Genomic DNA, 26,324 nt, shown 5'->3' on the forward strand with positions numbered 1-26,324 from the left:
CATAGAATTTAGAATTCCTCTCTAAATCAAGAAATGATGGCATTTTGATCTTTTATCTAGGTATTAGGTGCAAAACAAAGAAAGAAAAAGAAACTCATCAATTTAAATAGATATATCGTTGATTGATCTGAAAAACAATCTTTTTAAAATTATTAATCTCTCTGACTCTTTGCAGCTATAACTAGAACCAATTTCAGTTTAAAACGTTTTGATCCTCTCTTTTTCTGTGATGAAGGAAATTGGTCATTTAAGATGAATTGCTGTTGTTGTTGTTTTTGAGGTTAAAAAAAAAAAAAACTTAGGGCTAAAAATAAGGGCTATATATTTAAGTGACTTACTTTTTCTGCTTTCTGACCTAGCATTTCCCTTGGGGTACACACGACGAGAGATGCCTGGTAATCTAGCAGGAAGCAAGTACTTTTGGATGTCATAATTTCCTGGTTTAAACGGTTCCCTTCCTGCTGCCACCACAGCTCCAGAGCTCAGGATCACAGCCTGCAGACTGGGAACCTAGGGAAAAAATCAAAGAGTTGTGGTCCTGACATGAGCAACATGAAGTTCTGTTCTTTCCATACACTGAGTTTATGACAGATTGAATTAATTTAACAACCTCCACGGTTTGAAAGAGATACTCACCAACCATCTGTTGGGCACCAATGATGTATACAAACTAATGGAGTACCAAACGGGGATGGGGGGAGAAGGGGGTGTTAGAATCCTTATTCAGCCCACAGCTGCCTGGAACAGATCAATGTTCTGCCCTCATAACTAAACAAATCTTCAAAAGGTATGCAGTACCGCCCCTGTCCTACCCACCCAAGCACCCACCTGGGAAACAGCCTGACAGTCACTCCAGGACCACGACATTGAGTGATTGTGGATACGCAGGTCCCAGAAAAATGCTTTCTGTCCCCAACAGAATAGCACTCTAGGCCACTCTTTTTTAAGAAATATCATTGAGATTATGTAACAGGGAACAGAAAATCTGACTCTGTGTTGGATCCGTTTCCTTGATTTTAACCTTTGCTTTCCAGTTGCTTTTGTTATTATCATCACATTATCAGCCATTATTACATAATGGTTGGCCTCAGGGAACCCAGCTGGTCTGCCTGAATGCTCACCTAAAGTGCCTTTGTTCAGCTCATGGGGAGACAATCTGACCTTGCCCACCTGTGGATGGCTGCAAAAAAGAAGAAATTAACACATCCCCACCCCAGGCTGGCCCAGGCTGGAAATATTTTGCAAAAATAATGGCTATTTTATTTTATTTCCTCACCTCCTCCCCTTCTCTGTTCTATTAAAAAAAACTGGCATACAGATTCCAAAAAGATGGTTTAGGGGGACACTAGTCTTCCATCCTCTCAGTCTGCTAGCTTTTGAATCAAGTCCTATTCCTTGCCTCAACACCTCATCTCACAATTTATTGGCCTATCCTACAGTAACAGATTATGTGCCAACACCTTCTATAAGTCAAGGCTCAGGGGAAAGAGTGGAGGAGATAAAAGAGGTCCTCCTGGACCATGCCTTATCCGAATCTGACCTCAAAAGGAAGAACATCCACCCAGGTGAGCCAGTGCCCTCCCATGCACACTGAAGCATGTTAGCATGCAACTGTGAGCCTGCACGCATGCTTTCACACATGCATGCGCGCACGTGGGAAAAACCTTCTTGCGGGAGGGGAACACCATCACATCACTCACTACTCGAGCTCAGATGTGAAGAGCCCCCGTCCCCTCAAACGCTCACCTTCCTTCCGTCTGTGGCATACAGCTTGGTTACCGGGCGCTGCATGACCTGTGTCAGGTACTGCAGGAAGACCTCAAAGCTCTGCGTGACCCTCCTGTTGAGCACGATTGCACGCCTCGTTTTGGGGTCGCCATTCCTGAAGACCACGAGCCGTCGCGGCGCGCGCAGCATGCCAGGAGCAGCAGGGGCGGGGCCTCGCTGCACATGGGTGCTGAGAGCTCGGCTGCTGAGCCAGGGCCGCGGGCGACGCCGGGCCTTGTCCAGATCCACTGGCTGCACCTTCCTGCCGTGGGAGCACAGGTACGACTGACCGTCCTCCAGCTCCTCCAGGCGCGTGATGCTGTGCCTCCCCCGGGGGGTGCTGATGTTCCGCACCCCAAAGGGCAGGGGGACCTTGCCCGACAGGTTGTCCAGCAGAGCATCGAATGTTTTGAAGGAACGAGGGTTCAGCACCACCCGGACCCCGCCGAACTGAGGGTCTCCGCTCTTGTAGAAACTGATCCTTTTGGCCACGACAGGCTGGGTGATGCCCAACTGGCGAGGAGAAGGAAGCTGACCTTCAGAGGAGATCCGGCGAACCATGGAGAAACTGGTGGAAGGAGTTTCGCTCATTTTGGTTGAGACCTGGGGAGGGAAGGAAATTATTCATCTCATGGTAACAGCACCAAGAGGAATACATGCTGATGCTAACACAGTTACTGATAGCTGTTCCTAGGATTTCATTCATTCACTTATTCATTCGTTATACCTTCCTGTTTTGAAAGATAACTTTCAGGGCTTAAAATAAGAAGATATAAAAGCAGCAGTTAAGTAAGGGTGTTTATAATTGAAAGATTAAAAGCAGCCTAAAGGAACATCTATGGTCCTCTAGTGACTTAAGACTCTGCTCTCCCCATGCAGGGAGCCTGGGTTCCATCCCTCTTGGGGGAACTAGATCCCACATGCCACAATTAGAAATCCGACATGCTGCAACTGAGACCTGGCATAGCTAAATAAATAAAAAGTAAAAACAACCTAAAGACACCAATGAATTGGGCACAGGTGGAGAAGGCAATGGCACCCCACTCCAGTACTCTTGCCTGGAAAATCCCATGGACCGAGGAGCCTGGAAGGCTGCAGTCCGTGGGGTCAATGAGGGTCGGACACGACTAATCGACTTCACTTTCACTTTTCACTTTCATGCATTGGAGAAGGAAATGGCAACCCACTCCAGTGTTCTTGTCTGGAGAATCCCAGGGATGGGGGAGCCTGGTGGGCTGCCATCTATGGGGTCGCACAGAATCGGACACGACTGAAGTGACTTAGCAGCAGCAGATAAATCATGGGTATACATCCATGGAAAACTGCACAATCATTAAAGAGGGCTTTATTGGCCTGTATTTATTGGCACAGAGAAATGATCATGACATTTATTACTAAGTGAAAAAGCAGCTTGTAGAATACACACGCTAGGCCATTGCCAATGTGTATAACATTTATTATACTAGAAGACGAAAATGTATATACAGCCTAGTGCTGATGGTGGTTATCTCTGATGGCAGAGCTGTGGATAATATTTGTGTTTTTTATACATTGCCAAATTTTGTGACTCTTTAAAATTAGCAAGTATTATTGAACAATTTTAAAAATAAAAGAAACATAAATCAGAAACCATCCAATGAGAAGAGCTTTGCAACTGATCAGTTTAGTTCTTCATGTCCCGGCAGTCAAGGAAAAGGGAGAACACAGGAAAAGTTTATAAAGTTCAAATTGTCTGTTAGATGGAATCAAATGAACTCATTTGGAGGAAGTTGTTTCCTGACATTAAATTCTGGAAGACCCTTAAAAAAAGGGCCATATTAAGGTAGTCTAAGATGTTTTCATTACAGACTGTAGAAAATGCAGTTAAATTACACACAACTAATTGTACGTTGGAAAATGCTGCACTAAACAAATATTTTTAGAATGAATGATGGCATTACTATGGGCTGCTACAAATGATGCAGTCTGGTTACTGGTCCCAGTAGAACCTGGAAAGTGAAATTTTTGGTCGTAATTTAAGAGCCGTTTCAGCCAATCACTGAGGTTTTCCTAGTCCACATTCCAAGAGTCTGACTGACAAGTGAGCAGCTTGTGGGAGGGTTTATCTGAGGCTTGGCTTGTTTTTCATTGGTAGCACACTGCGGCTACTTTCTGTTGTTCTAAATCAATGTGATTATTAGTGTCTTTTGACAGAGTAAGAATGCCCTGCAGCCTTGAAGACAAATTGAACAAACTAAATAAATATGATCAGTATCATACAGATGAATAAAGCATGTCCAGCACTGTAAATCAGTTATAAATCTGGGCCAAATCACTTAAATGTTTGCAAGCTGTTATCTAAGACTCTTCATTTATCTCCAATATGGCTTGTCAATATTATTTATATGTAACGTAATTTAATGCGTTCAAAGATCAACTGAGAAATGAGATGTGTCTCCCCTTCTCTCTTCTCAAGCAGTTTACAGTAATTATAATACTTAAGACACGAAAGGCAGTGTAGCAGGAGCTGGGGAATCCAGCTTTGCGGTGTCAGCAAAACCTCAATCTCTGCTCATCCTCGGCTGATAAACTCTGGTCTGACCTGACAAACTGTGCTGTGATGGAGGATGAATTCCTTCATTATCTGAACAAAAGACTTCAGAAGTCTTTGCCTCCAACCACTTTTTAGGCTTGTTTAGTACTCTTGCCTGGAAAATCCCATGGACGGAGGAGCCTGGTAGGGCTCCACTGAGCGACTTCACTTTGACTTTTTGCTTTCGTGCACTGGAGAAGGCAATGGCAACCCACTCCAGTGTTCTTGCCTGGAGAATCCCAGGGACGGGGGAGCCTGGTGGGCTGCCGTCTATGGGGTCGCACAGAGTCGGACACGACTGAAGTGACTTAGCAGTAGCACTTAATATTTATTTGAAGTTATTTTACATGAATAGTGTTTAAGACACATTTTTCACCTAAATTTGAATAGCTTATTCATCTATACGTAAGTTCATGTGTGTGTGCTCAGTCATTTCCGACTCTTTGAGACCCCATGGACTGTAGCCTGCCAGGCTCCTCTGTCCGTGGGATTTCCCAGGCAAGAATACTGGAGGGGATTGCCACTCCCTTCTCCAAGGGATCTTCTTGACCCAGGGATCGAACATGGGGCTCTTGCATTTGCACACAGATTCTTTACCACTTAAGCCACCAAGTTCCTGGTGAGGCTTTTAATTCCAGTAGCACCCTGCCTGGATCTCACTATTTGGAGAGCCACTCACCTGCTGGTCATGTTGGGAACACAGTTATGTGAGCTGATACACTTTGGGTTTTGTTTGGTGGTGGGGGATGGGGGGAGGTGTCTCCGTTTTTATGCTGAAAAAAGAGAAAGAAGATTTTGTGCTGGGATCAGAAAGGAGACCATGGAAAATAGGGTCCATGGGAGGGAAGACATGGCCCCCATGGTCCCACTCTGACTGCTGCCCAGTCTTGATCATTGGTTTTGAATCTAATGCATGAAGGAAGAAACTGGAGTTACCATGTCCTGGGAAAAAGCCATATGCCCAGCAGAGGAGGACCATCTGCAGAGCAATTACCTGCAGCAGAGTAGTTGCCAGGCACCTTAAAGAGGAGGCCACGGCAAAAAAAAAAATATATATATATATACAAGTTCCTCTGGTCCTCACTGCTGTTACAGGATCTCTGAGAACTCCTGGAAGTAACTGGAGGAAGTTTTGGAGAGAGTGTTGATATTTTGCATACATGTGGCTGGGATTTAAGAGCCCATGGTGAGGTGGGCAAGCACAGCAGAGTGTAATGAAGATTCCACTATTATCGAATAAAAGGATCTCTGTGCATACAGTGGGACTTCCCTGGTGGCTCAGACAGTAAAGAATCTGTCAACAATGTGGAAGACCTCGGTTCAATCCCTGGGTCAGGAAGATCCCCTGGAGAAGGGAATGGCTACCCACTCCAGAATTCTTGCCTGGAGAACTCCAAGGACAGAAGAGCCTGGCGAGCTACAGTCCATGGGGTCGCAAGGAAGCTAGGATCTTGAGGGCCTCCACTGTCCTCACCACTGACTGCCCTAGAGGTAGCAAAGCATCCAGTACACAAAATCTCTTGCCTCCAACCCCAAATTATATTGAAATCTGCTTCTAATGACAGCTTGCTACCAATATCATCCCCTCTTCTTTGAATGCTCTTCATAGCTGAATCAGACCATGAAGCTGTGAATACTTGCATAGCTTTTTAAGATTAACTCGATTTAGCACCCTTGGTTTCCTTAGGTGCGACTATTGTTACACTGCTCTGTGCTGTCACTGGTCTGAGTCATGTGTGTAGCTCAGAGCTAAACAGTTGCCTTTCCCAAGAGGGCTGTACCTTCCTTCTCTCCCGCACTCACTTGACAACAGATGACAGGTTTATAAGGTGCAGGCACGTCATTTCTTAATTATATTTTAATTTAATTTTCTGGCACATATTAAGAATGCAAGCAATTCAGAAAGAAACATGAAGTCAAAAACAAAATATAAAGCTGGTATATTCATTATGTTCTGTAGTGATTCAGAGATCTGATGCTGCAAGAAAAAATATTTCATTCCACAGGTCATAACTCTATGGGACTAGGGATTGGGGTTCAGAAAGGAAATATGGGACTTATTCTTTATGGCTTCCCAGGTGGCGCTAATGGTAAAGAACCTGCCTACCAATGTAGGAGGTGTAAGAGACACAGGTTCAGTCCCTGGGTGGGGAAGATCCCCAGAGGAGGAAATGGCAACCCACTCCAGTATTCTTGCCTGGAGAACCCCATGGACAGAGGAGCCTGGCGGGCTATAGTCCATGGGGTCGAAAAGAGTCAGACATGACTACAGGGCTTAGCACACATGCACACTCCCGGTGGCAGTCCCAGCTCTTCCGAAGCTGGGAGAATGTATTGCACAGATATCTCTAATGAGTAAATAGACCTTTTAAATCAGGAAAAAACCTTTCCTCATATTTGAATACACTTGAATTTCTTGATTTCCTGATATTAAAATTCCCTCCTACTTCAATATCAGCATATTGAGGTTTCATGCTTATCTGGGTAAAAATAATATTAGCAATAGTTATTGTTTTTCTAATGGTTATAGATAGAACACAAATATGTAGTCTAGATATAAAATAAAGTACAGCTGGCTAAAATAGATTATTTTCACAATAAAGATTTTTTAAATAGGTTTGCACTTACCAGAACTTGAAACTTCCCTTAAAAAGATGGCTCAAGTTCAATAATCCTCACAAATGTTACTGGATATGTAACCTGTTCATTTCGTGCAAAGAAACTAGTGTCCTTGGGTGTATTCTGAGTGGGGCCGCTCAGAGATTGAGGGCAGCCAATTAATTTAATCCGAGGCAATGCTAATCACCGGGCAGACTGCACCTTAAGGGAACCACAGCCAGAGACAAGCCAGTTCCCATCATGCTCCAGAATCCTGAGTCTTCCTAATTAGTGTCTCTTGTGTTGCTTTCTGCTTCCCTAGTATCATTGTCAGGGAAAAGTACTTCCCCAATTCATGAGCATTTTCCTCCCAGACAGCCTCAAGTCCTCACTTATTCGTATTAAAGAGAAAAAGTTGTTAATGCTGCTAAAAATGACATTTTTGTCATTTTTTGATAAGTAGTTCTGAGCCAGTATTTACTCATGGTAGTCATTAAAAAGAAAAGGACCTAAGCCCTTTGTTTTTCATGCAAGCACTCCTGAGTATTGTGGCATAGATGTAGTTCTATAAAAAGGGCTGTAAGTGTAACAGTCCAGCTCCTCAGCATAGGACAAGTGCTAGAGGCGCCCCGCAGAAGGGGTGCTGCGCCTCCACACACCCTGCCTCCCACCGCTCTGCTTAATCATCGGGGGTTTGAACGTGTTTCAGGACTGTGTCACACACGCAGTCCCCAAATGACACATACTGCCTCCAACAGCCACCTGCAGTCTAATCTGATTTGAAGATGCCTCCCACCTAATCAGATTTACCGGGCTTCTCACCTCAGCTTTGAACCTCAAAAACAACGGGAGGGGTGCTCTGGGAAAGAAGGACCTGGTTCAAACCTGTGCTCCCGAGTGTCGCCTCCAAACACATCACTAAAGGAACAAGGTGATGACATGGCACAGTTTGCCTAGTAAATACTGACTTTATAACAAGTGACCAATTAAAAAGGAAAAAGGAAAAAACAAATATCACGTATTAATACATATATATGAGATCTAGAAAGACGGTACTGATGAACCTATACTGCAAGGGAAGCAAAGGAGAGGCAGCCACAGAGAACAGAGTGTGGACACAGTGAGGGAAGGAGAGAGTGGAAGGAATTGAGGGAGCAGCGTTGAAACACATTACCATACATAAAATAGATAGCAAGTGGGAACTTGCTGTAAGACACAGGGAACTCCAGTCCTGTGCTCTGTGACCACCTAGAGGGGTGGAATGGAGTGGGATGTGCAAGGGAGAGGGCCTAGGTATACTTATGGCTGATTCATGTTGATGTATGGCAGAAACCAACACAATATTGTAAAGTAATTATCCTCCAATTAAAATTTTTAAAAATGTAAAAAGGAGTAAGAAAGGGAGGGAGGAAAGAAAGGAGGGAGGGTAGATATGAGAAATGATGGTTATAAACCTCCATTTATAACATCACCATCCACACAGACATGGCAACTGAAGCAATAAAGAAATGCATATTTTCAGAGTATGACAGACAAGTCATATATATATATATATATATATATATATATGACTGAGTTACTTTGCTGTGTAACAGAAATTAACACAAACATTGTAAATCAACTATACTTGAATAAAAGAATTTTTTAAATGCCTGGCTAGGGAGTTTTGATTCTATTCTGTAGAACATGGAAATGCACTGAAAATTTTTGAGCAGAAATGACATCAGAACTGAACTTTTCACTGAATTTGTATGTCAGATGACTTGCGGGGCGGAGACCGTGGTGACAGAAACTGGGGAGGTGGCCCTAAAAATAGTTAAATCAAGAGCTCCTGAGGGCCTGACTTAGAGTAATGAGAATAGAAATAGAAAGGAAGGAAATTATTTCCAAAAGTTTCAGAGGTAAACCCGAAATAACACAACAATAGGTCGACTGTGGAAGGCAAGGAGGTAGGTAATGTATTTAATCCTTTAAACGAATAATCTACTATAACTAAAGAAGCCAGTGCAGAGCATAGTTCAGCAAAATTGCATGAAGCAGGCTGAACAAAGATGACAACAGGAATTGGCTTTTATCAACTATACTTGCTGTGTCCTCATTTAAATGAATAACTTGAGTTTTTCAAGCTACATAAGAGGAGAGACTGTGAAGTCAGGAATTGTCCTAATCCATTCCATTTTTAAACACTTAGTTTGAGGTCATAGAAGGACATCCAGGTAGGGGTGTGCAAAAAGCAGTTATTAATATAACACTGAACATTGGGAGAGAGGTCAGAATAAAAGAGAGATTTTAGAGGCATTCAAGGAGGGGCTATAATTTTTGTGTTGAGATCACCAAGAGAAAGAATTGTGAAAGCAGTGAATATTATTATTCACATTATGAAATGGGAAGACTCTGGAAGTTATGTAGTATTTACAGTTGTGATGTGAACAGATCTCTATAATCAACACGATAGTCAGAATTATAGTGAAATAACAAAAATTCACAAAAATTCACAATCCCCAAATTCACAATGGAATTTCATGTTTCCATCATTGGCTGATCAGATGAAACTGACCTAGATATATCAAAAATTAAAATCCAAAATGATCCAGATTAAAATATCTTCAAGTCTATTATAGCCTTATGGAGAAATAGTATTACTAAAACAGAAGACTATATGTTCCAAGAATTTCTTAAACTATACCAAGATGAAATTCATCATTTCTGTGACTAATAGTTTTTAATTCAGGACAAATTAGTTATAATCACTTGGTCAGAATCTGATAAATACTATTTACTAAATGAAAAACTGGAAAAAAAATGAGTTGCTCTAAAAAATGTATCTGTCAGGGATAAATCATCTTTTGTATAATGTCTTAAAGAGTGCAAAACACTATAAAGAGATATGTTTTACTCTACCAAAAAAAGAAATAACTTCACTATTAGTCAAAGAAAATGCAGCTATCTTCAAAATATGTATAATCATGCTAAGGTTGCTTTCCTGGTAGCTCAGCTGGTAAAGAATCCGCCTGCAATGCAGAAGACCCTGGCTTGCTTCCCGAGTTGGGAAGATTCACAGAAGAAGGGATAGGCTACCCACTCCAGTATTCTTGGGCTTCCCTGTGGCTCAGCTGGAAAAGAATTCGCCTGCAATGAGGGAGACCTAGGTTCAACCCCTGGGTTGGGAAGATCCCCTGGAGAAGGGAAAGGCTGCCCACTCCAGTATTCTGGCTGGGAGAATTCCATGGGCTGTATAGTCCATGGGGTCGAAAAGAGTCGGACACAACTGAGCGACTTTCACTTCACATGCTAAGGTCAGAGACAAGTCAATCCAAAAAAAGTATTCCTAAACTTCTTAACAAAATAAAACAATATTTCTGCTTAGAAAAATCAGGAAAGTAGACTCTCAGTTTATACTTTTCTCTCTCCATTCATAAGCAGCTCTTGGATTTTACATCAATTATTGGAAACAGCCAGTTTCTAAAAAGTGATTTGGGGTTAAGTCTCCCATGGTATGTTCTTAGCACGCTGCCATGGGGAAATATTTAGCTGTTCAAAGGTTCCAACTTTCTATGAAGAGATGACAGTGGAAAATTTCATTTCATCTATGTGATTAGATTATTTTAAAATGTTTGGAAGATCTTTATTTGCTTAGAGGAAATAAGCTTTCTTGAATAAAATCATACTATGCAAAAGGATTTACTTATTTTAAGATAGATGTTGGCTATTTTTTTTAAGTGAGAAAAACACCTTGAAATTCTTTTAGACTGATGACACTTTTGCCTTAAAAAAGGAGACATTTGGATATTCTCTCCAGATAGTAGTTTTATTCTAATCCTTACCACTAATCCTGTCATCAAGAGCTTTCCTTTCCTGTTAAAGAATATTTTTAAAAGTCACAAACATAGTCTTTTTAACTCATTCTAAAAATGGAAATTTCTGAAAAATGTTAGCACATGTATTTTTTATTGAACTATAGTTGACTCACAATCTTATACTAGTTTCAGATGTACAATATAGTGATTTGGTATTTCAGGGATTGCACACCATGCAAAGTTATTATAAAATACTGCCACCATTTTCTGTTCTGTACATTCCATCCCTGTGACTTATTTCTCTTATAACTGGTAGCTTGTCACCTTCACTTACATCCCTCCCTCCACCCCTCTCTCCTTTGACAATTACTAAAATGTTCCCTGTATCTGTGAGTTTATTTTATTATATTTGTTGATTCATGTTTGCTTTTTTAAAATTCCACATATAAGTGAAAACATAATTTTTATGAATTTAGAATAAAACTTTTATTGAAATATAATTGATTTACAATGCTGTGTTAGTTTCGGGCATACAGCAAAGTGAATAAGTTTTATATATATACACATACATTTTCAGATTCTTTTCCCTTATAGGTTATTTCAAAACATTGAATATAGTCCCCTGTGCTATGCAGTAGGTCCTCGTTGGCTATGTATTTTATATATAGTAGTGTGTGTATATTGGGCTTCCCTGGTGGCTCTGACGGTAAAGAATCTCAAACTCCTAACTTATCCTTTTTCCCCTCCCCTTTTGGTAACCACAGATTTATTTTCTATGTCTGTGAATCTATTTCTGTTTTGTAAGTAAGTTCATTTGTATCTTTTTTTTTAAGATTCCAGGTATAAGTGATATCATATGATATTTATCCTTCTCTGACTTACTTCACTTAGTATGATAATGTCTGGGTCCATCCATGTTGCTACAAATGGCTATTATTTCATTCTTTTTTATGGCTAATATTCCATTGTGTGTGTATATATACACACACACACACACACACCATATCTTCTGTTCATTCATTCCTCTGTCCATGGACATTTAGAGTGCTGCCATGTCTAGGCTACTGTAAACAGTGCTTCAGTGAACATTGGGGTGCAGAAAACCTATGTCTTTAATTAACTTTCACAATAATTGCAGTGCCTCTAATGGCCCTTTATTTGCCTTAAAATTCTGCGTTTCTGAATTCTTTTCATCCTAGTACCTCTAAGGAGAGGGGGAAATGAATATATAATCACAGACTGGAACTGGAATCACAGTATGAAGTTGAAATTTTAATTTTGCCTGAAAAACAGCATGACAATTTTATATTATAACTGTAATGTTTTATTGTAAAAATGGTTCAAGTTATTTTTCATCAAATAAATTGAGAGGTATCAGAATTGTCCACCATGGCTTTTCAAAGTCTCCCTCTAAACACAGCAGCAAAGAATACGTTTCTAGCAAAAAGTGGAACACGCGTCAAAGTAGAGAGAAGAAGGCCAGCAGATGGGGCTGCCAGTCCCCCACCTGACCTGACACGGTCTGGCCACCAAAGTCTGCAAAGTGCAGACTCAGCCTCCCCGGTCTGATCGCCCAGTGCCTCATCCTTTCCAGAGGATTAAGTATGGATGAGTGCCTACTCAGCTGCATGGCCCTGAACTTCAGCCTTCCCTGTGGGCCAGTCTGTATTTCAGTCTGCAGTTCTTGACCTTGGTTCATGCTCCACTTCTCTGGGGTGAAAAGACTGCCATGGACCCCACTAATTGGACTAAGATGGCCTTTGCCTTCTGCAGCCCAACCAGACTTCCTGCCTGATAGAAATTCTAAAGCTGGGGGTCTTCCCTGAATCAGGTCTGGCTTACTCCCTTCCCAGTGCAGACTTCCGCCCTTATCCCAGGGATCCCTGCTGCCTGTCCTCTGCACACCCCAGATATGGCCGCAGACACCAGGTGGCCGTGAGATTAGCCGATTGGGGAGTGATTACCAGTTAAGGTGCTGATGTGGGGAGGTAACAAACAGCTAGTGCAAGGAGCTGCATCCCAGGCTGGGAGCTTGAGTTTACTACAACAGAACTAATACAGATTTTTGAGAAGGAAAAAGGACAAGACAAAAACGGTATTCAAGATGATATTCTAGTGGCAGAAGGTAATGTACACAAGGATGGGAAAGACCAGAAAGAGAAATATAGCACAGAAACAGGTCAGCATGGTAACAAATCTTTAATAATCAGCCTGAAATAAAATGATGGTGCTGTAGTGTATTATATTACACATAATAAAAATGGAAAATAAGTAGCTTGTTCGACTTCTACAGGAAGAAATACTGTTTTTGGCCTACAAAGATTCGTAAAGTGGGTAATCTCCCAAACTCAAAAGAACTCTCAGATGCACATAATCTAAAGTCAAATATACACTGCAAATATACATTGCAAATATACACTGTTATGGTAGATGGTTTACAAAAATGAGTAAATTGACTCCTTCCCTGTGTTCACATTCCGTAAGGAATGTGTCATCTGTAGCACCTACCAAAGCAGGTGGTGTCTGTTTCTTCACCGCTTGAATCTAAGCAGCTTTGCATGATAGAATGAAGTGGCGGGACATTACAGCAGTACCAAAACTGAACCTCAAGAGAATGGGCACACTCAGTCCTCCCATGAAACCTCATTTGAATAAGCCAGGCTGGCCTGACACATGATGCGAGAAACCTAGGCCAGGCGCCCAGTCACTGCAGTCAACAGCCAGCTGACCCTCAGAAACAGAGCCACCTCCCTGACCAAAGACACAGAAGCAACCTAGCCTAGCCCAGAAGACCTGCCCCTCTGAGCTTCAGTTCAGTTCAGTTGCTCAGTCACGTCCGACTCTTTGCGACCCCATGAATCGCAGCACGCCAGGCCTCCCTGTCCATCACAAACTCCCGGAGTTCACTCAAACTCACGTCTATCGAATCGGTGATGCCATCCAGCCATCTCATCCTCTGTAATACCCTTCTCCTCCTGCCCCCAATCCCTCCCAGCATCAGAGTCTTTTCCAATGAGTCAACTCTTCACATGAGGTGGCCAAAGTACTGGAGCTTCAGCTTTAGCATCATTCCCTCCAAAGAAACCCCAGGGCTGATCTCCTTCAGAATGGACTGGTTGGATCTCCTTGCAGTCCAAGGGACTCTCAGGAGTCTCCTCCAACACCACAATTCAAAAGCATCAATTTTTCGGTGCTCAGCTTTCTTCACAGTCCAACTCTCACATCCATACATGACCACTGGAAAAACCATAGCCTTGACTAGACGGACCTTTGTTGGCAAAGTAATGTCTGCTTTTCAATATGCTATCTAGGTTAGTCATAACTTTTCTTCCAAGGAGTAAACGTCTTTTAATTTCATGGCTGCAGTCACCATCTGCAGTGATTTTGGAGCCCAGAAAAATAAAGTCTGACACTGTTTCCACTGTTTCCCCATCTATTTCCCATGAAGTGATAGGACCAGATGCCATGATCTTCGTTTTCTGAATGTTGAGCTTTAAGCCAGCTTTTTCACTCTCCTCTTTCACTTTCATCAAGAGGCTTTTTAGTTCTTCTTCACTTTCTGCCATAAGGGGGATGTCATCTGCATATCTGAGGTTACTGATATTTCTCCCAGCAATCTTGATTCCAGCTTGTGCTTCTTCCAGTCCAGCGTTTCTCATGATGTACTCTGCATATAAGTTAAATAAGCAGGGTGACAATATACAGCCTTGATGTACTCCTTTTCCTATTTGGAACCAGTCTGTTGTTCCACGTCCAGTTCTAACTGTTGCTTCCTGACGTGCATATAGGTTTCTCAAGAGGCAGGTCAGGTGGTCTGATATTCCCATCTCTTGAAGAATTTTCCACAGTTTATTGTGAACCACACAGTCAAAGGCTTTGACATAGTCAATAAAGCAGAAATAGATGTTTTTCTGGAACTCTCTTGCTTTTTAGATGATCCAGTGGATGTTGGCAATTTGATCTCTAGTTCTTCTGCCTTTTCTAAAGCCAGCTTGAACATCTGGAAGTTCACGGGCATTACTTTACTAGCATGTGAGATGAGTGCAATTGTGCGATAGTTTGAACATTCTTTGGCACTGCCTTTCTTTGGGATTGGAATGAAAACTGACCTTTTCCAGTCCTGGGGCCACTGCTGAGTTTTCCAAATTTGCTGGCATATTGAATGCAGCACTTTCACAGCATCATCTTTCAGGATTTGGAATAGCTCAACTGGAATTCCATCACCTCCACTAGCTTTGTTCGTAGTGATGCTTTCTAAGGCCCACTTGACTTCACATTCCAGGATGTCTGGCTGTAGGTCAGTGATCACACCATCATGATTATCTGGGTCATGAAGATCTTTTTTGTACAGTTCTTCTGTGTATTCTTGCCACCTCTTCTTAATATCTTCTGCTTCTGTTAGGTCCATACCATTTCTGTCCTTTATCAAGCCCATCTTTGCATGAAATATTCCCTTGATATCTCTAATTTTCTTGAAGAGATCTCTAGTCTTCCTCATTCTGTTGTTTTCCTCTATTTCTTTGCACTGATCGCTGAGGAAGGCTTTCTTATCTCTTCTTGCTATTCTTTGGAACTCTGCATTCAGATGCGTATGTCTTTCCTTTTCTCCTTTGCTTTTCACTTCTCTTCTTTTCACAGCTATTTGTAAGGCCTCCCCAGACAGCCATTTTGCTTTTTTGCATTTCTTTTCCATGGGGATGGTCTTGATCCCTGTCTCCTGTACAATGTCACGAACCTCAGTCCATAGTTCATCAGGCCCTCTATCTATCAGATCTAGTCCCTTAAATCTATTTCTCACTGCCACTGTATAATCATAAGGGATTTGATTTAGGTCATACCTGAATGGTCTAGTGGTTTTCCCTACTTTCTTCAATTTAAGTCTGAATTTGGCAGTAAGGAGCTCATGATCTGAGCCACAGTCAGTTCCCGGTCTTGTTTTTGCTGACTGTATAGAGCTTCTCCATCTTTTGCTGCAAAGAATATAATCAATCTGATTTCGGTGTTGACCATCTGGTGATGTCCATGTGTAGAGTCTTCTCTTGTGTTGTTGGAAGAGGGTGTTTGCTATGACCAGTGCATTCTCTTGGCAGAACTCTATTAGCCTTTGCCATGGTTCATTTCATATTCCAAGGCCAAATTTGCCTGTTACTCCAGGTGTTTCTTGACTTCCTACTTTTGCATTCCAGTTCCCTATAATGAAGAGGACCTCTTTTTTGGGTGTTAGTTCTAAAAGGTCTTGTAGGTCTTCATAGAACCGTTCAACTTCAGCTTCTTCAGCATTACTGGTTGGGGCACTCTGAGCCTAGTCCAAGCCAAGAGTTGTATCAATTAAAACACTTGTTTTAACCACTAAGTTTGGGGGACATTTTTATGTGGTAAAAGCTAACTGATGGAATTATATACAACAAAAAAAAAAAAAGAAAAGAAAAAGAAAATTAGTAAATGAAATAGTTTCAGGTACAGACGTGATCTGAAAAATATAACGTAGGGTAAGGCTTCCCTTGTGGTGCAATGGTAAAGAATCCACCCGTCAATGTGGGAGATGCAGGAGACTCAAGTTCCATCCCTGGGTTGGGAAGATCCCCTGGAGAGGGAATAACTACCCACTCCAGTATTCTGGTTTGGAGAATTCCATGAGCAAAGGAGCCTGGCGAACTATAGTCCATGGGGTCAAAAAGAGTTGGACATGACTGATGACTGAGCACACACACAAAGTACAGTAATTTGGCAGAAAAGTGATAAAAGCCAGTCAGTTTCTTGGGGAAGTCCTCTCTGAGAAGGGGATGTTTAAGATGAAACTAAATCTGAAGGAGAACAAACTATTTTAAGATGTAGTAGAAATGTATCCCAAACAGAAGGGGTAGCATGAGCAAAGGCCCTGGGACAGAAATGGGGACAGAGAAGCTGAAAGATACGAGCCAAGTGGAGAGTGAAGGCAACATCAGAGGAAGAAGAGGAGGCGCCCGGGCTGTTTAGGCCCCCAGGCGGTGGTGAGGGGCTTGCGGCTATTCTGGTGAGGAACTCAGGGTTACCCCGTAGAGAGACCGCCCTGATAACTGCAGGAGCAGAAGCCAGGGCCTTGGCTGACAGATACTGGGCAGGAATAAGAAACCTCTGGGCCTTCTGCTCATCAGTGCTGTGGACATGAAACTATTCTAAAAAGTGAAGTGAAGTCGCTCAGTCATGTCCGACTCTTTGCGACCCCATGGACTGTAGCCTACCAGGCTCCTCTGTCCATGGGATCTTCCAGGCAATAGTACTGAAGTGGATTGCCATTTCCTTCTCCAGGGTATCTTCCCAACCCAGGGATTGAACCCAGGTCTCCCACATTGTAGACAGATGCTTTACCATCTGAGCCACCAGGGAAGTCCTCTAAAAAGTAAAGTCTATTTTAAAATGTCAGAAAAGCAGGGGGAAGGGGGAAGGATTTTAAGAGACTGGTAGAAGGAGAAAGAGGTACTGGAAGCCAAGTAGTGATACTGAGAGGTGCTGTGTGCGAGGCTCATGGCCAGAGCCACAGGGCACTCAGGAAAACAGCCTATAGTTGACAAGCATGTTACAGGGAGAAGCCAATGGTGACTCCATATTGGAACTGTTTTCTTTGACTTGCTTTTCATTGCTTTTGTTATTACAGTCATATCTGATGGCCTGCCTCAGAGGGCCCTGGGCCCTGCCTGACCATAAACTAAATTGCCTTTGTTCAGCTCAGAGACAGAGAATCTGACTCTGCCCACCTGTGAACAGATTAACACACCTCTTCCAAAGGCTGGCCACTTCCTTGGAGATATTTTGCAAGACTGAAGATCCTTTCACTTTACTTCCCCACTGCCTCTTCCTTTCTTTCTGCCTTTTGCCTTTGTAGCTCCTCATTGCTTCTTTCCCTCTGACTCTACAAAAAACACAGCTTCCAGACCCCACAAGAGAGTTATTTTGAAGTGCTAGGTTGTCATCTTCTCAGGCAGCTGGCTCCCCAGATAAAGTCGTCTTCCTTGCCTCAACACTGTGTCTCAAATTTATTGACCTATTTTGCAGCCAGCAGAGCAAGGTTCAGTTCAGTTCAGTTCACTCAGTCGTGTCCAACTCTTTGCAACCACATGGACTCCAGCACACCAGGCCTCCCTGTCCATCAGCAACTCCCAGAGTTTACTCAAACTCATGTCCATTGAGTCGGTGATGCCATCCAACCATCTCATCCTCTGTCGCCCTCTTCTCCTCCCAGAGTTAGCTCAAGCTCATGTCCATTGAGTCAGTGATACTATCTAACCATTTCATCCTCTGTCATCCCCTTATCCTCCTGCCTTTAATCTTTCCCAGTATCAGGGTCTTTTCAAATGAGTCAGTGGCCAAAGTATTGGAGTTTTAGCTTCAGCATCAGTCCTTCCAATGAATATTCAGGACTGATTTCCTCTAAGATGGATTGGTTGAATCTCCTTGCTGTCCAAACAGAGGAGGCCATGAGAATCAGGCAAACCCTACAGTGAGTCTAGAGCCCACCACTAGCTGTTCATGTGCCCCAGGGTGAACTTACCTAACTTGTCTGCTGTGAAATACAGGGAAAGACAAGCTTCTCATAGGCTGGGCAACAGCACATGAGGAGCGTGTGTAAAGTGCCGAGCCGAGTCCTTTTTAAATGGAAGACATTTCATGAGGGTTGGTCTCACTGTCTTTCACCTTCCTTTCCGGACAGAAGACCCGGTATCCAGAATAAAAGCTGAAGACCCAGGGGTACTAAAATCAAGGTAGACCTACAGCTGCAGCTGCTATAAAATAAGCAACTGCCTTTCTTCCCGTGAATGCCCCTTCAGGACGCTCCCCCGACAGTCTCACCTACCTGAACGCACCTTCCCACTACTGACACCAGCTTCTGACCTAACATGGTGGGTACACAACTTCAGGCTAAATGGGTAGGGGGCTTGGGGAGGCGTGGACTGGGAGTTTGGGATTAGCAGATGCAAACTAATCCATATAGAATAGATAAACAACAAAGACCTACTCTACAGCACAGGGAACCATACTGGATATCTCATGATAAACCATAATGGTTTGAATGTGAAAAGAATATGTGTAACTGAATCACTTTGCTGTACAGCAGAAATGAGCACAGCATCATAAATCAACCATATTTCAGTAAAATACATAACAATAAAAAACTTAAAGCTAAACTGAAATGTCAGTTTCGTGGCCAAAGCAGTTTTGGTTGCCAAAGCCTGTTGTCCAGCTCCTTCTTTGGTCCTGCTTCCTACCTTGGTGAGATCAGAATATTGCAACTTGTCTTCTAAACTCCCTTCAAAATGTGCCTCCTGCAGCAGCCCAGGTTCTAAGCCTGACTCTGACCTCAGGGCTGCGATTGGCTTCCTTGGGACCCCCTCAATCCCCTGGCTCTTTGCTTCTCCAGCCTCTCTTTTGCTCAATATGCCCAACTCACTATGTCACAGGGGCTCCCCTGGTGGCTCACAGGTAAAGAATCTGCCTGCCAATGCAGGAGACATGAGTTCAATTCCTGGCTGGGGAAGATCCCCTGGAGAATGGAATGGCAACCCACTCCAGTGTTCTTGACTGGGAAATCCCTTGGACAGAGGAGCCTGATGGGTTACAGTCCCTGGGATGCCAAAAGAGTCAGACAACTGGGCAATTAAACAACAACAGCAACCATATGTCATGACCCATCTCAATCTTCTGCAACATGCCATCCTGAAAGCACCATCTACTGTGTGAACCTTGTTTCTGTAAAATTGCTTCTTTAATCGCTTCTTCCGCCTTTGGATCAGCTTTCCGTTCCCAGAAATAACCAAAATGGAAAGATGCTCCATCATTTGCAGTTAGAGTCATGAGATAAAAGCCGCAAGCTGGCCAGTCGATGGTATTAACTTCCTTATCAAAGGTGGACGAGCTCTTCTGTAAATGTAATTCAAAAATAGACACAGACATAAGGCAACAGGAGGGGACAGCTTTGCTTTGTAGGAGGAGAAATTTGCAAGACAGGATTTAAAACGAACTAAACTTGGTGTATGAAATGGCACTTCTGTTGTAATTTTAAGCTTTGTAAGTAGAATCTATAAATATATCTGAGGGGCAAAAAATGCCAAGAAGGAAAAAAAAATGCCAAGAAGGCTAAAAGAAAAACTATACATACATTAGAAAATACAAAAAAGAAAGAGACCTCTCCACAGACTCACAGAAACTAGAAAGGGAAAATTCTCTAGTCTCCATGTTCTTTTTGCAGCAAGTAGAATTCATTCATGAATGTTTGATGGTCTCATTTTCAATGATCCAAGAGTCTTGACTCCAGGCCCTTTGCTTGTAAAACCTTTCTGTTATCTAATGTACCTTCACAAGCTGACAAGCCTTCCAGCCCCTTGTCTGTGTGTGCTCAGTCATGTCCAGCCCAGGGACTGTAACCCACCAGGCTCCTCTGTCCATGGAATTCTCCAGGGAAGAAGACTGGAGTGGGTTGCTCTTCTCTTCTCCAGGGGATCTTCCTGACCCAGGGATTGAACCTGGATCTCCCACATTGCTGGCAGATTTTTTACTATCTGAGCCACCAGGGAAGCCTGAACCTCATCAAAACCAGGATAGGCGTTCTCTAAAGATCACTGGGCTGGTACGGAATGTGAGTCCCAACTTCTGTGTTTCCAATGTTACCAACCATCCCAGAGGCTTAAGAAGGTCTAAGTTAGGGGCTCCCCTTGTGGTCCAGTGGTTGAGAATATGCCTGCCAATGCAGGGGATGAGGTTCAATCCCTGGTCTGGAAAGATTCCACATGTGGCAGAGCAACTAAGCCCATGTGCCACAACTACTGAACCGCAATTAGAAAGTCCAAAGGGCTGCATGATGCAACTAAGACCTGAAACAAAAAAGAAGGCCTAAGTTGTATTTGTAACTGTGCACAGAGTTCATTGAAAGACACAATCAACACTATCAGCTAGCAGTAGCTAACACAAGCCAGACATCACACCAGGGGCTCTGTACACTTCAACTCTGACCTTAAAACAACCCTGGGGAAACAGCCTCCTCTAGGGTCCAACAGGGAGTTCAGGGCAGTTTGGAGCCAATATCTCAGTCAACTCCATCTGGCTGGGACCCTGGCTTTCCTTATCGCACTGTGTGATCACTACAGCAGTGGTCAGCACCTGGTCCGGTCCAAACAGCAGGTGTCTCTGGAACCAGGCAGAATGTGAGGTTAGGAGGCAACAGAGCTCCACGCTCCCCAGGAGATGCGCTCCTCTGTGGATTCAAGGAGGCAGTCTTGCAGACCGATTTTGAAGACATTGGTGCCTGGCATTAACTCACAGGAATGAGGAACCCAGACACAGTCTCAGTGGACACCGGGGTATGAAGCTGGGGAAAGAGAGCCCGGCTGCCCTAACTGCAGAGTAAGCAGAATGAAGAAGCAGTGTACTTGATACTCAGCAACCACATGCAGCCTGCCGACCCCTCCATGGTGGCTTCATGGACCCTGGGGCCCTCCAGGGCTTTGAATCAGGAACCAAACATGGGTCCTGACTATGGACTGGGGTTTTAAAGAACCTGGCCCAGAACTTCTCCCTGACCCGGGCACTGTGTGCCTGCATGCCAACTCGCTTTAGTTATGTCCAATTCTGTGCAACCCTATAGACTCTATCAGGCTCTTCTGTCCATGGGATTCTCCAGGCAAAGATACTGGAGTGCGTTGCCATTTCCTCCTCCAGGGATCTTCCCGACCCAGGGATCAAATCTGCATCTCTTGCATTGGCTGACGGGTTCTTTACCACTAGCGCCACTTGGGAAGCCCTGTGAGGAACGTTAGGACTCCTTCCTACAGTTGAATCAATAATCCCAAATGCCCCAGACTTAACAACATGGGAGGTGGAATTCCCCAACACCCAACCCACTGTTAACCACAGTGACAGGGCAGGTGCCAGCCTGGGAGGAGGGCAAGTAATTGATTCCCCCTGGATCTCTAGCCTGCAGACTTCAGCCTACGTTTTAGCTTCTGGAATCTTTGTGAGTGAAATGCGCTAACTTGATTCATCGGCAGCTTGCATCATGCCCCCCCTCATTTAAAAACATCAATAACCATCAAAGGAACCTGCCTGGAACTACTGATTCACAGCTGCATGTCTACCAAGATAACACAAGGTGGAAATCTGGACAATTTGGGCCCAGATTCCAGCCTCCCAGACAAAGCTATGCTGATTACATCAAGAGTTCCTGAAACAACACACCAGGCAGCTTTTCCAAGATGCAACAGATTCTGAGTTGGAACTCACATGGACTTACAACCCAACCATTGAGAGGAAGCACTGAGACAGAATTGGAAAGTTAATTAAGAATCTGCTTATTTGAGGAAATCATTGTCTTTCCCTCACTATTCAAGGGACAATAAGTCTATTTCTAAGAAGAGCATGTTGCAGAGTTGGAATCCCACTCACCCTGAGGCTGTTTTCCCAGCAAAATATAGACACTCACACCAGCTCACATGGTGCACGCAAGACTTCAATGAAGTAGCTTGCCTACAACCCCGTGTCTTATGCTTAACAAACCAGAGTCCTTCCTTTGATTAACAGGACACAAGAACTCAGCAGCTCATTTTGTGAAGCTGTAATAGGGGGTGTTTTTACTTGAAAAGTACAGCAGCATCTTGGGATGCTGGTTAGAAATTCTAAAATAGTTCGCTTCCAGAGCAAAAGTCGGAGGTCAAAAGAAATGCAATACAGAATTGCTTTGGTACAGTTCCCACTAATCTGTTGCTGCTAAGGTGCTTTAAGAAATTAGTTGATTACTTGGAGCCAATCCTCTCTCTATAATTAGAAAATTCTGCCATCTTCTCCTTTCCGGAAATGTCTAAGAAGCTTCTCATTGATGGAATTTATCCAAGTCTGAGGTCATCCAGGCTGGTGGGGGACACTGACTAAACGCCCTGGACACACCTGACACGGACATGGACTCACTTGCACGTGATCTACTGCCGCTGTACATCTTCCAGCTATGGGACCTGGTTAATTACACAGTGTGGGGAGGTCATTGTGGTATATGTCTTACAGTACTATTTTAAGAGTAAATGAGATAAACCAGCTTGCGTGCTCAGTCACGTCTGACTCTTTGGGACCCTATAGACTGTAGCCCACCAGGCTCCTCTGTCCATGAGATTCTCCATGCAAGAATACTGGAGTGGGTTACCATGCCTTCCTCCAGGGGATCTTCCAGACCCAGGGATCGAACCCAGGTCTCCTGCACTTCCTGCATTGCTGGTGGATTCTTTAACACTAGTGCCACCTGGGAAACCCTCGGTCACAATACCTACTAAGAAATCATGTTAGCCAAAATTATTATTAATAAGCAACTTACAACATTTGTGACTGCTTGGTAACATATGAACCAAGTAAGAAGGGAATGTGAATTTAGTAATACTTCTTTCTCACCATTGCATAAGCAAAAAAATATATATATATTTTTTCATATAAAGAAAATCACACAGGCTATAAATTTTGAGTGCAGATTCATTATTTCTAGCATTTATATTTTAGTCAATACAATGACAATAACATTTTCCCTCTTACGTGGAAATCACAAGTAAATGATGGACAATTTTTATACCAAAAATAGGCAGTATTTTCCCATCCTCTCAGATAGCTTTCTCTTATTTAAAAAGTTTTCATTTCATACTTAAAATTATAGAGGAGTAAATAGAACTTCTAGAAGTAGCAGCATTGCAAATAAATCTAAAACATATTCTGATCAGTTAAATCAAGTCGGGTTTTCAGAAATCTCTGTCATATTTAACCTGGGACCATTGATAACACCATCCACACACCTTCAATTGCCTCATGACCACATCCCTAACTGGCCCATGATGCCCCAAGTCTTATCAAGGAAACAAAGCCTGTGAATTTCCGGACCCAAAGTGGAAAGAGATTAACTCTGGCCCTGGAATAAATCACTTCCCTATGTTTTCACTTCCAGACTCCTAACATTTTCCCTGCATTTTTGGATATGACCAGAAGTGTCACACATCCATCACAAAGATGAGCAATTATACTCTGATCCCAAGTAAAAACGGGAGCCTGTAGGATCTTGTCACTGTCACCCATGTGGCATCATTTTTTTTTAACATAGCTGACAATGACTTTTGTGGTATCGAATATACCTTTGAAGAATGTTTTTAAAGCATGAGAAGAGGTTCAGCGTCAATTTGTTTTTACTGTTGTTTAGTCACCGAGTCATGTCCAACTCTTTTGTGATCTCATGGACAGTAGCCCACCAGGCTCCTCTGTCCATGGGATTTCCCAGCCAAGAATATTGGAGTGGGTTGCCATTTCTTTCTCCAGGAGATCTTCCTATCCCAAGGATCAAAACTGCGTCTCTTGCATTAGCAGGCTGATTATTTACCACTGAGCTACTGAAGAAGCCCTGGTGTCAATCAGATTGCCACTTAGTCATGTAAGAGAGGCAGGAACGTACTTCCGTGGCTGCTAATGAAGTTGTCAGGACAGTGGCTGTTGCAGGTTGATCACTAGCATTGATCAGTGGTAAGAGGCTGACACTCAATCATTCATTTTCCCCTTAGGACACACACACAGCACATAAGCTGAGAACTTCCTAATGCAGCAAAGAGCGATTGAAAAACTGGAGTATTCCTTCTGTGTGTTCACACCCTCGGGTGAGAAAGAACTCCCCTCCCTCCAGTTAATCACAGTGCTATGGAAACAGACATTTTCTGTGCTTCCAATTGTCAACTGCACTTCACTTTCCAGACCCCTCATCGGCTTTTCTCCATCATCATGGTTTTGGTACACTGTGTTCTGTGTGTTAAGTTGCTATAGTCGTGTCTGACTCTTTTGTGACCCCATGGACTGTAGCCCGACAAGCTCCTCTGTCCATGGGATTCTCCAGGCAAGAATACCAGAGTGGGTTGTCATGCCCTCCTCCAGGGGATCTTCCCAACCCAGATCAAACCTGGTCTCTTATGTCTCCTGCATTGGGAGGCAGGTTCTTTACCACAAGCGCCACCTGGGAAACCCCTTTGGTACTTTAGGGAACAACTACCTCAGGACCCCTAATTCCAAGTCATAAGACACCATCCAGTGGAATAGAGTTCTGGAATGGTGGAACTGATCCTGCGGAATCCAGGACCCAGGGTCGGGCATCCACTGCTTCACTTCATCTAAGAGTGGAGGTGCATTGGCTTAGGACAAAGCCCGTGATTAGACAGCTCTATATATAAGAAAGGCTTCCCTGTGGCTCAGCTAGTAAAGAATCCACCTACAATGCGGGAGACCTGGGTTCGATCCCTGAGTTGGGAAGCTCCCCTGGAGAAGGGAAAGGCTACCCACTCCAGTATTCTTGCCTGGAGAATTCCATGGACTGTATAGTCCATAAGGTCGCAAAGAGTTGGACACGACTGAGCGACTTTCACTTCATATATAAGAAAGTTCTTACTGATATTGAATCAAACTGCTGCTCAAGATGATCGCTTTTTTCCAAAAAGTCTGTGCTTGACAGCAACAGGGACTTACGTGTGAATTGTGGAAACATCCCCAGAGGTGGCCTTTGATGAGGAACCCCTTGATGGGGTAGATGTTGCTTCAAACTCTCAGCAGAAGGGCGGACACTAAACATAAAGGAGGCCCCAAAATGGACAACCAGGTCCCAAACCCCAGGCTGGGGATCCAGGGCAAATTTCTACTGCTTGGCTGATCAATCCCAGACTGCAGAATCATGGGAAACAGTAAGTTGCTACTGTTTTAGGCCAGTTAGTGTCTTAGCACTGGAGTAGTTATGTAGCAGTAAATATCTGAAACATGGACATACACTCAAAATTTCAACAAAATGTCACAGACTAAGTGAAGCCCATTCCCAGGCTTCTCAGAGTTGTGCACCCAAGTCTGAAATCCCTGGATGGCAATGCTCCCAGGCCCCAATCTATGAGCTCAGGGCTGCATCTTTTATAACTTGGCCACACCTCAAAGTTTGTAGGATCCTATTTGCCCAAACAGAGATCAAACCTGGGCCCTCAGCAGTGAATGTACTGAGGCCTAACCACTGGACTACTAGGGAATTCCCAAAAGGTTTCAATTTTTATGCCTCTTGCTTATTCCCCCTGCTTGGAAAGCCATCTCCCACCAGAATTTCTTCTTACCAGACCCCTAACCATCCTTCAGTCCAGAAAGATCCCCTGGAAAGAGAATGGCAACCCACTCCAGTATTCTTGCCTGGAGAATCCCATGGACAGAGGAGCCTGGTGGGCTAAAGTCCATAGGGTCGAAAAGAGTTGAACATGACTAATCGACTAACACACACACTGGGCTTCCCTGGTGGTCCAGTGGTTAAGAATCCGCTTGCCAATGCAGGGGACACGGATTTGATCCCTGGTCCAGGAAGATCCCACACACTGTAGAGCAACTAAGCCCATACCACACAAGTACCAAGTCCACACAATCCTAGAGCCTGTGTTCCACAAGAGAAGCCACTGCAATGAGAAATCCGTGAACTGCAACAAAGAGTAACCCCTGATCACCATAACTAGAGAAAGCCCGTACGCAGCAATGAAGACCTGGAGCAGTCAAAAATGAATAAATAAATAAAATTTTTAATAAAAATAAATGCAAAT

The 26,324-nt window shown here is 43.4% G+C and overlaps 1 protein-coding gene across 3 annotated transcripts in view; it reads right to left on the bottom strand.

Moving 5' to 3' along the window:
- The window catches only part of RP1 (RP1 axonemal microtubule associated), a 149,041-nt gene that overhangs the window by 111,578 nt on the left and 11,139 nt on the right, over positions 1–26,324 (bottom strand). For all 3 annotated transcript variants that reach the window (XM_086335466.1, XM_086335465.1, XM_086335467.1), the window contains exons 2-3: positions 1,747–2,370; positions 339–510 (exon numbers count right to left, since the gene is read on the bottom strand). In XM_086335466.1, the coding sequence (XP_086191592.1) occupies positions 339–510; positions 1,747–2,358 (784 nt within the window). In that variant the 5' untranslated portion in view covers positions 2,359–2,370. The remainder of the gene's footprint in view (positions 1–338; positions 511–1,746; positions 2,371–26,324) is intronic.

This window comes from Bos grunniens, chromosome 14 (genome assembly GCF_055505025.1).
Source record: "Bos grunniens cultivar Pamir isolate PY7600 chromosome 14, Bosgru_T2T1.0, whole genome shotgun sequence".
NCBI classification, from domain to species: domain Eukaryota; kingdom Metazoa; phylum Chordata; class Mammalia; order Artiodactyla; family Bovidae; genus Bos; species Bos grunniens.